The sequence below is a fragment of the Salmo trutta genome, chromosome 16 (genome assembly GCF_901001165.1).
Source record: "Salmo trutta chromosome 16, fSalTru1.1, whole genome shotgun sequence".
In the NCBI taxonomy this organism is placed as follows: Eukaryota; Metazoa; Chordata; class Actinopteri; order Salmoniformes; family Salmonidae; genus Salmo; species Salmo trutta.
In genome coordinates this window covers 17,502,101-17,513,240 of record NC_042972.1, presented here as the reverse complement: position 1 = coordinate 17,513,240, position 11,140 = coordinate 17,502,101, and the positions used below count along the sequence as shown (strand labels likewise).

The following is an 11,140-nucleotide window of genomic DNA, read 5'->3' as shown; positions in this document are numbered from 1 at the left end:
CCTTGAAAATTAAATATAGAAATAGCTCATTTACACAAGTATTCACACCCCTGAGTCAATGCATGTTAGAATCACCTTTGGCAGGATTTACAGCTGTGAGTTGTACAATACTTACTGGATTGTACAATACTTGCCCATTATTATTTTCAAAATACTTCAAGCTCTGTCAAATTGGTTGTTGATCATTGCTAGACAACCATTTTTAAGTATTTTCATAGATTTTCAATCCGATTTAAATCAACACTTTTACTAGGCCACTTAGGAACATTGAATGTCATCTTGGTAAGCAACTCCAGTGTATTTGGCCTTATATTTTATATTATTGTATTACTGAAAGGTTAATTCATCTCCCAGTGTCTGGTGGAAAGCAGACTGAACCAGGTATTCCTCTAGGATTTTGCCTGTGCTTAGCTCCATTGATTTATTGTTTATCCTGAAAAACTCCCCAGTCCTTACCGATTACAAGCATACCCATAACATAATGCAGCCACCACTATACCTGAAAATATGGTAGAGTAGTACTCAGTAATGTGTTGTATTGGATTTGCCCCAAACATATTCAGGACAAAATATGAATTGATTTGCCACATTTTTTCCCAGTATTACTTTAGTGCCTTGTTGCAAACAGGATGCATGCTTAGGAATATATTTACTCTTTATAGGCTTCCTTCTTTTCACTCTGTCAATTAGGTTTGTATTGTGGAGTAACTACAATTTGTTTTGATTTATCATCAGTTTTTTCCTATCACAGTCATTACACTCTGTAACTGTTTTAAAGTCACCAATGGCCTCATGGTGAAATCCTTCCTCTCCGGCAATTGAGTTAGGAAGGACTCCTGTATCTTTGTAGTGACTGGGTGTATTGAGTCACCATCCAAAGTGTATTTAATAACTTCACCATGCTCAAAGGGATATTCAATATCTGATATATATTTTTTTTTATCCATATACCAATAGGTGCCCTTCTTTGCGAGGCAAAACCTCCCTGGTCTTTGTGGTTGAACTTGTGTTTGAAATTCACTGCTCAAATGAGGGACCTTACAGATGATTGTATGTGTGGGGTACAGAGACAAGGTAGTCATTACAAAATTATGTTGAACACTATTAAACACCATGCAACTTGTTAAGCACATTTTTACTCCTTAACTTATTTAGACTTGCCATAACATAGGGGTTGAATACTTATTCACTCAAGACATTTCAGATTTTCATTTTTTATTAATTAGTAAAAATGTCAAAAAACATAATTCCACTTGACATTGTTTTAAACTCAGGCTGTAACACAACAAAATGTGCCAAAAGATGTAAAGATGTGTGAATACTTTGAATACTTTGAAGGCACTGTATAATTATGTTCTGACCCCCTGACCATCCGCTTAAGAAAATAAATTGTGCCGCGGCTGAATAAACAATGATTGACCCCTGACCTACAGTATGAATTTAATTTAACTTAAAATATTTGTCATAATTTCACAATCATTATCAGAGAGGCTATGTAGGCTACAGTAGCTTTAATCTAGTACATACAGAGGATGTAGTATTGTTGCAGGTTTACCAATATGCATTGACCACAGATTGGCACATACAACTGAGAACAATGTACAGTAGTTACCACCAATGTAGAACTCTTTTTTTTGATATTCCACCACAGCCTCAATATGTTGTTCTACATTTAACTATGCAGTAGCGCTACATTTGAGTAATTCCTCACAACATCAATCAACAACTTCACAGGATATAATTATTTTCAATGCTCACTTTTCAAAACGACATCAATCAAGATAAATGGTTCAGTTTCAGAATTGTTTCAGTTTGAACAAACATATTTGCTTTTTGGAAAATTAATGCCAGTCAATGCTGTATATACTGTACATCTGTGCAAATATTGTATTGTTTCCCTTTTCAATAACATAACAACAGGACCATCCTTCAGCTGTTTACCAAAAAAGTGGTGTCTGCTTTGTGTGAATGCAGCAAACAGGCTGGTTCCACCAGGCTAAGCTTAATATGGGTCCAGGGGAAGAATCAGTGTGGATTGGGGGAAGCTCCACATACACCACGCCGTTTGTTTTTTTACTCAAATATTGTTCCATAATTGAAATTGTTAAATCTATTCTATAAAACCACGTGTGTATTTTTTAGGTACATTAGTATAAAATCTATAAGGAAAGTATTGCCAACAGTCCAATGGATGTTTACGAGACATTCTGAGAACTACAGTCCAATGAACGTTTGCGAGAGATTGTGAGAACTACAGTCCAATACTACACAGAAGAGCATTCAAAGTCTAGTGCTGGCTTACTGTATACTACAGTACATGTTGGACTCTAGACTGTCACCAGCCAAGTAGTTCAAGTGTCTGATACAGCAGTGTTTTGAGTTTCCTGTGTTTTCTTCTGACCAATGAGAACATCCTAAAAATGGCAGAACCAAAAAAAACATTTATGGCTTTTCAAATCATAGTACAGTTCTTTAGTGACATTAAATAACCAAAGCGAGAGCTGCTTTGGCTTCTTTATGATGTTGGAGTAGCGTACTGCTGTGAACACGGTGGTTGATTTGAAAAATGAATGTGGTATGGCACTTTGCTTGGTATAATCATGTTATGCCCTCATAATGCATTCCCACATAGCCTGGCTTACATCTGTTCTAGATCAAAACATTTAACTATTTACATATGTGTATCGAATAACACTTGACTTCAACGACACTTGAATGAAAATCAAAAGACAAACCCAAACACTTATGATAGACCTAAATCTAAAAATGAAATTATCTTTTTAGTGCAGTAACACACAACAAGGTGATATCAGACCTGGGTATAAATACTATTCGAAATCTTTCAAATACTTTGCACTTTTAGGGCTAATCCATTGGTTACATTGTGCCTGGCCAGCTCAATCATGCAAAGCTAAAGTATTTGAAAGATTCTGAAATACTAATTGAACCCAAGGTCTCATATCAATGTCATTTGTTGGACCAGGTGCTATAAAATGCTTCTAAAGATGCATCGCTACAAGGGACATCTTATCTAGTATAAGCCCCCTAAAGTGACAAATGTGTTTCCATGCTTGTTTGGAAGTCAAAGTACATGACAAGACGGCCTCCTGAATGGTTGACCTGTATTGCTATTAATTGCCTATATGGAGCCCTTGGTGACAAGTGTTCTTGTGCATGTTGCCTTGTCTCGTTGGTCCCTCTTCGTCTTGTCACACTCTCTGGAACACTTCGAAGAGGCAGGCCACAGAGTGCATGCGGTAGAAGAGGGTAATCGGCATGGCAAAATTGAGAACTGTGGTCCATGTGGTGAAGCCAAACGTCTCCTCCTCCAGGCCGTTGTCATACTGGGGTCTGCAGCCAAAGGCAGGGAGGATCCAGAGCTGCAGTAAGTAGACACCAAATAAGGTTAAACTTAGCTTGGTATTGTTTTATTTGTGTGGTAAATGCATGTTGCATTTCATAAACTCCTAGCTGCGCCATACATTTCCCAACTGGGACATTGAATGAAAGGAAGATAGTAAAAGTAGCTAGTAGGGTAAGAAATGGGATCTAGCTATACCCAATGACAATAACACCACTGCTGACTATTATCAATAAATAAATCATAATAAATAGTAAGTAAAGAACAACAAGCTTACTGAGATGTTGCACATGAAAAGGAAGACGGCGATGTTCTTTAGGATCTGACTCTTCTTGCTCGGGGTCACCTCCACGTTGTTCTCCACTTGACGGGGCACTTCCAAATGTTTCTGTGGGCACCTATTCACCTGTCCACTCTCCTGCACATTCTCCAGCGTGACGCAGCCGTTGTCCGGGTTCTCGTACGCCTGGTTGATGATTCCGTTGTAGGGTGGAGACAAGGAGGAGGTCACGGAGAATATCTCTGGCGCAGGTCCCGCCACCTCAGCGTCCTCCCTCTCACCGTCCTCCCGCTGGCGGTAGAGGGACTCAATGATGAACAGGTTCTGGATGTACTTCTCCAGGATGCTGAGCAGCGAGTATATCAGGTTGGTCCAGCGGTAGCTCGGGCTGCTGCGTGAGACTGACACAGCCACCACGCTGCACCAGGAAATGAACCAGGAGCCCACCGACGAACCGAACAGGAGCTCTGTGTCCAGCTTCCGCGAGGGGTTCTTGGTGGTGTCCATGGGCATGGGGTCGGCACGGTAGATGAGCAGACCCGTTACCCCGGCCGAGCACATGAGCACCAGCATGACGATGCCGTAGTAGTAGAAAATTGCAATGGTTGACTCCCGGATGTCCAGCGATTCTTCCACGTGGATGATGTAGACCACCAGTACGCCGATGGTGCTGGCCAGGGCGGCGAGACCCAGGATGGGGCCGACTACCAGCCCCTGGGTCTTGGTAGCCAGCCTTTTCCGGTTGTGCTGGAGGTCAAGGGTGCGCCCTATGTTCTTCCACATGACGAAGAGCATTACCGAGACAAAGATGTGGTATTCGATGTTGAAGGGATAAAGGTAGTAGAGGCCGTTGACGAACACGGAGCAGGCACTGATAGTGCAATTACAATGAGGTTCCATATCCACTGAAACACACATTAAAAAAGTAAATATTGCGTCAATTTCAAGCCCAGTGCAATCCCACTTCTGCCACCATATGTAACTTTATGTACTTTACAAAACAGTGACCTCCAATTTGTGTATACAAGTATACTACACAGAGATTATAAACTCTCAAGTTATTCAAATATTTATGGCAATAAGGTTTATTTCAATGTTTTTTGCATGAGGCCAGTTGTTTTCTTTGGGTCTTATGTAACAGAATTAATCAATCCTTTGCCATCAGTCTAAAGCAACAAGGGTGGTAGTAGGAAGGGAAATTAGAGTCTAGTTATTTATCAAATGAACTGACCTTGTGCTGTTTGGGCCTCACAGCTCAATGTCCTAGTCATTTCAGCTATGAAAATCTTCATGTAGCAGTGGGTGGTGTGATCAATATCACCACAAACTGCTCTTCACACGTGTGATGAGAATATCAGATTGGTGGATCAAGTGTATCAACCAACTTTCTCAACACCAATATACACAATTCAGCACAATGGACTAAAATGACTGTTTTTCCTCAAAATAATGCTTTCCATGTACTTGTTGAAGCCCTACCATTTCCTAGTGATGCCCTCTAAAGACAGCTTCTTTACTCAACCCTGTACCTCTACCTACTGTACTCACTACCCCCACTCCTCCCAAAAAGGTACCACTACGGTGGTGCTCCATAGGGAACACAGTCAGCCTCACAATCAGACTGATGTGGAGCAGCCCTGGCTTAAGATGTATCAGTCACTGTAATTGCAACGCCCTTGGGAGCAGCCTGGCCTGGGACAATGGCGTCTGAGGTAACGCGAGCTGGGGGGCGGATGTTGGGGGCCAGCAACTGTGCGTGTGTCGTGAAACCTAAAAGTGTAGACTTTCAACACAAACAAGACCTGCTGGACTGCCTAATCCATCCCCTCCCCTTCAACCACCCATCTTTCATCCAATTAAGTGAGCTTCTCAAGTGAACTATTGTCCTTTTTTCAAGCAGCCACTCGACCCTGGTCCCCTTACCCATGGTGAGGTTTTCAAAGCCCAGGGCAGTCAGCCTTGTGTTGTGGTGGTTTAGCAAGTGATTGGCCTCAGACATCACACCGCTGCACCACAGCAGCAGGTTGGTGAAGACTGCATGGATGACACCAAACCTGATGGGAAACATCCATGAATCAAAATAGAAATTGATTGTCACAATAGTCGTTGCTGGTTAGATAAATTATAGGCTGTAGATTCAACTTTGTGAGTACAATAGTTATAACAGGATAAATAAACTCATCAACTGTTTTATTAAACTGAAAAATGTACATGAGGATAACCTAAACATACCATAGGTCTGAGAGGCTCGCATGGCTTGTGACAATCTCAAAATACAGATTTATTATATTTCACAATACCTTTCAAAGGTCTCAAAGGACTTGATGACGTCTTTGATGTGAAACCAAAGGAAATGCACCTAAAACAAAACCCAAATTAACATTTGTACTCACTATATCCGTCTAAAAAACCTTTCTGGTGAAGGCTTTCATTTGGACTGTGAAAATGAATCACCAGAATGTGAAAACATATCAAATGACCTTTCAACTGAAGGATTACCTCCGCCTGCACTACGTTTTACTCCAATAACATGGACAATGACTGGATTATTTTGTACAGACAACTCTTTTTCTTGCCTGAGAAACAAAGTGTACATTATTCCACTTAAAGATTAAGCTCTATACATTACCTGCTTAAGTGGTATTTCGATACCTTTACTGAAAGACTTTTGAACAGAGCTGCCAGCTTACCTATAATGTTAACACTTTACATATTTAAGAAGATGTATAAAAGGGGTTTATACATGGTAAGTAAGTTGTTAATTATTACACTATGTACATTATAATTGAAGGCTCTCATAATAAATTGGTTTAAACTGTGTGCTTGTCATTTAGCGGCTTACCAAATTCTGAGGTTATGGCTGCACTGTCAATAATAACAGTAATATCAATAACACTACATTCATATATAATAAGCACATTATTAAGCAAGCCCCAAAATAACACATTTTTTACTTTGTGTTAACTGTTTATTACAGATTTCTAAACCATCTATTAATGGAATAAGCCGTTTAGAAATTACAAACCACTGTATAAATCCTTGTAAGTATAGGCCATACCACAATGAAAAGCCTTATCAAATCAACATAGAATGGGGTTTGTATCTTACCTGTGCTATTGTGTGAGTTGCGTGGATGATGGGGTATACCACTAGAACAGCCGACAGGCATGATCGATAGCCCACAAAATATCCAATATTGAAGGCATCCATGATCAACGAGAGGAGCGCAAGAAGAGTTAAACCACCTATAATCAATGAAACATTTGTTGTTAAGAGGCTGCATTGAAACTAAAAAGTATGCAAAAATATCCTTTAATTGCTTTTGATGTCAATTAAATGCTTGCTTGTTTCGCCTCCAAAGTTGTATAAACCAAAAACAAATCCATTTGGAAAAGTCCCATCAGCTACTTGAGAAGCATTTAACTATACAAAACATTGAAAATCCTTTAATACCATATTATTCTTATTATGGATTGATAACAGCCTCGAGATTTACATTCACAACACCATTTTACACACTGGAAACCTAATGTTCCAAATATGACCGTGCGTCTTCTGTACCTTTTATCCAAGAGGTAGTAGCATGCACATCCTTTTCTGCCTGTAAGTTACTCTGCATGCCTCTCCTCACGATGTACCACATCATCCATAGAAGCTGGACGATTATGAGGGTCGTGATAAACGACAGCAGGTGCTCTTCCTTCACGGATGCGCCATTGTTCCCAATAACCAGCATCAAGGACACGCCGATCAAAAGTAAATTAGTCCCATACTGGCCGCTCAGAATCTCCGCATTCTTCTGCGGATAGTCCTCAGTCAAACTGACTTTCAATTTGGTGAATATTTCACTTTCTTGCTCTGAGCTGGAGGACAAGGTGGAGGAACTGTGACAGTCTACCTTATTTAAACACATACTATGAAGGCCACCGTGCTCAGCCATGGCGCCTAAATATGTAACATTCGAGTCCGAAAGGAAGAGCAATGTCAACACAGTGTGCTATAAGTACATTTGTGAAAGGCCAAGTGCTCAACCTGTAGCAATAAGGTGGGGACGCAAATGGCTACGAACTTTGCCAACTGCAAGTTGATTCAGTCCAAAGACGATCTCACTTGTTTCATGCTTTCATTCAGTGTCCAGCTTTACTAACATGGTGTGTTTGACCTATTATTGTCATCCTGGACCATTTAGATGAAATTACTTTATATCACCTTAAATAACCTCTTGCTGGGTGAATTCAGAGGAATAGATTGAATTCCAGCCATCGGCGACCCACATCCGTAGTCCAGTTGAACCCGCCATACATGTTTATTTTTTGCGAAATTGGTGAACTAAAAGTGCCAATCATTCACATAATCTACTTGATCATATAATAGCTTAATCTCCAAAAAGCTTTTTCTTCCACGGATCCTCGTTTCCATGGTCGTTGCCAACTAGCACTGGTCTCTATCTGGCAGTGTCTACATGCGACTTCTCGCTATCAGAATACGAAGATCGCATAGAAAAGACAAGTCTAGACGCACAAAAGTCCCATTGTGTTCTGAATGTGATCAGATCTGGTTGACCACAGGACGTGGGTGGATAGTCTGCGTATTTCTCCTCAGTCTGGACACAATCAGGCTACCGAAAGCGCAAACAGTGCCCGATTTCATCAAAATCTCTGACCCACAAGTCTCCAGAAAACGTGTGTTATGGGAGCGAGAGGCACCTTCCTTTAATTATGGGACACTCTTTTCACAGTATTTTGACTGGTGGGAGGTACTATATGTCACGGTGGGCGTGAGTTTCAAAGTGCGATACACGTTCACGTTCAACCTATAACCCTCCTTCTGTAGCATGGTTACTATCCGTTTTAGCTAACATTACACTCCTTGCCACTCCTGTCATTTGCCAAAAAGTTAGTCCTGGTCATTTACCATGTCTTTGGCAAATGACATGGAGTACGAGTGGAATGAAATTGCTGAACAGGAGATTGCAACCAGGTTTCTCTTCCTGTGACCACAAAGCACATTGCATTTTACATGACCTACAGCAAGGTCAAGCAAGTTAATGTTTTGGACTACAAAAAAACGAATGATTTAGAATCACAGAGTTACAGCAAGTCTCAAAGAAATCAGGAGCTGCCTCCACTATTGCAGCACCATTTCAACATCAACATTTCAACATCATTAAATCACCTATTCTTAGTCTAATACAGTGACATCTAAAAGATACCAAAAACAATTTAGTCCAATCGATGTAAGATAAATGTGGCTGTTCATAGTTCTGATTTCTGTTTATGTGCTTGCTGTAGGTTCATGCAAGTAGAAAAACATGTTGACTCACCCTACTTGTAGTGAAACTTCAATGCCATCCTCTCTCTCATGTCTCAGGTCTATGACTGTCACACTATACACACCCTTTTATTTGTTGTTGTCCTAGGCTACATGGCTAAAATGCTTGCTCGCTAGCCTAACTTCCTTTCATGGGCAACGTTAGCTACTTAACATTAGCCTTCTAGATCTACCTACATATTGAACTACCATCCTCTCAGGCCAGTGGCACAATGTATGAATTTATCATTGGATCAGAATCACCATTATAATCATTGGCCCGTACTGAGAATAAAGTAAAACCACAAGTCCAAATCCCTATCTCCATCCATGGCTAATTTAGGAAAAGGCCATTTTTAGCAAGCTAGCTTACCACCGGAGGACAACACAACGAGATGCAACAATTCAAGTTGTTTTTGTCAATTGTGTATTGCTCTCATGTGTTATGATTGGAGGGAAGCAAAATACAAACTGGCTTCTGTTGAGACATTTTTTTGGTGAGTCAGGACCATTGACAGTTGACCTCATTAAGTTTAGCTCTACGCTGGTTGGCTATTATTTTATTCATTTTTTTTTATCAAGGGAGGCCAAATGCTTGCTGGCTTCCCTTGCATTCACTTCTATGGGCAACAAAAATGTCACTCTTTTTGACCAGACAGCATCAGATAGATGGCCTACACATACAGAGACAGACAGGCGCCGTTTCGCTCACTCGGCTGCTTTCTCCGGTGAGACATTCAGCTTCTTGTGAATTGAAGGAAAATGATAAAACACAGAAAGGTAAATGGCCACCATGGCCACCGCTCAGAGCCTGGTTCCTCTCCTCTCCATTAGATCTGAAATTGGATTGTGAAACTTGCCAGCCAACCAGAAAAAGCAAGGCATTCTTGAAAGTCAGGACAATCCTTGTTTTTTATAGTTGAAAATGTTTTGTTGCAAGCAGTAGGCATTTAGAAATAAATGTGAAATGGAGTTCTATAGTTACTCGTGACATCATATGCCCCACGTACATTAGGCAATCGACATTTATATAAAATAAACACCTTTACCATATGTCACAATGAAGAAAGTTCGACAAAAGAATAATCCACCCCTGTCGAACAGATACAAAAATGTTGTTGATCTTTAAAAAATGTCTCCTATACCTGTTTCAATTAAACATGTCATAATGATTTGTCGAATAAATATGGGTCAATAAAAACAATTTTGTCCATAGGCCCATTATAAACAAATAGAATATGACGTTTATCTAAACCGTATAGCTCCACATTGACATGATTGGGTGACGGTATGTGGGGAAGGAAGGTCCTGTATAAACAAAAGCTCACTTCCTTTACAACAGCTCTGCGCTGCTCCGTGAAGGCAAGAAGTATAAATGCCCTGACTTCTGCAGAGGCCATATCACCGTATATGCTGCAAGGCCAATGCAGACGTTGGATTGACCATGTAGCGTATTTTATGGACGCAGCACATATGAGTAACATCCATTACTGTAGTTAGGCTTAGCCAACATGTACTATTATTGCTGCTTTTTGACTAAAAGCCAATCAATGCTTGATCCGTAAATTTGTTCGGAGGCTTCATATGGAGGGTTTGATGCAATTGCGGAGCCTCTGAAGGCATGCAGAGGCCAAATTGAGCTCCATACTATTTCGCCATGCGCCACACAAATTTTTTAACAATGTAGAGGGCTCCGAAGAGCTCCTGTGCTATAGAAATTCAACAGTCAACTGACTGGGACTTCAAATAGTCCTATGGCACGTCATGGGAACTGTAACCTACTGTTCAGATGGGTTAAATGATAACTGAAATCTGGACACTGACTGTCGGTCTATATCCTTTCACATAGCCTTAATAATAACTCCTGCAGAATGAAGCATTTCTTGCAGTGCTCTGTTACCACTTCACCAAATCTTTCCCAAACATTACATCTCTTCTTTTTATTTTCAACTGTCTATTTAGCAGCTTTTCTCTTGTTGAATTAACCCTGGCATTAGCTGTAATTAAAAAGGAAACGGATCTCCATTGCCATTCCCATGGAGATGTCCTCCGGCTCTTCAGTTATTAGCTCCTGTCCATCCAGGAAGAGTTGGACATGGTTCTCATTCGCAAAGGGATTCCCCTCTATCCTTATGGTATGGTAGGTGATGGAATAAAAAAAATATATTAAAGGTTACTCAAGTCATATT

General features: G+C 40.4%; 1 protein-coding gene across 1 annotated transcript; it reads right to left on the bottom strand.

Moving 5' to 3' along the window:
• Positions 1-1,231: 1,231 nt before the first annotated feature.
• LOC115150194 (proton channel OTOP1) lies at positions 1,232-8,509 on the bottom strand. The gene is made up of 6 exons (XM_029693202.1): positions 7,203-8,509; positions 6,750-6,886; positions 5,942-6,000; positions 5,565-5,695; positions 3,639-4,546; positions 1,232-3,380 (listed from the first exon to the last, which is right to left on the bottom strand). Exons 1-6 carry the CDS (start codon positions 7,579-7,581, stop codon positions 3,210-3,212), a joined length of 1,785 nt encoding a protein of 594 aa, XP_029549062.1. The 5' UTR covers positions 7,582-8,509; the 3' UTR covers positions 1,232-3,209.
• Positions 8,510-11,140: the final 2,631 nt, after the last annotated feature.

Bases quoted from the DNA above. Each gene is read 5' to 3' on its own strand.
- LOC115150194 (XM_029693202.1), bottom strand. From the start codon at position 7,581: ATGGCTGAGCACGGTGGCCTTCATAGTATGTGTTTAAATAAGGTAGAC. The intron at 6,001-6,749 runs GTAAGATACAAA...GTTTTGTTTTAG, and splicing joins CAACTCACACAATAGCACAG to GTGCATTTCCTTTGGTTTCA. The intron at 5,696-5,941 runs GTATTGTGAAAT...GTTTCCCATCAG, and splicing joins TCCTTTGAGACCTTTGAAAG to GTTTGGTGTCATCCATGCAG.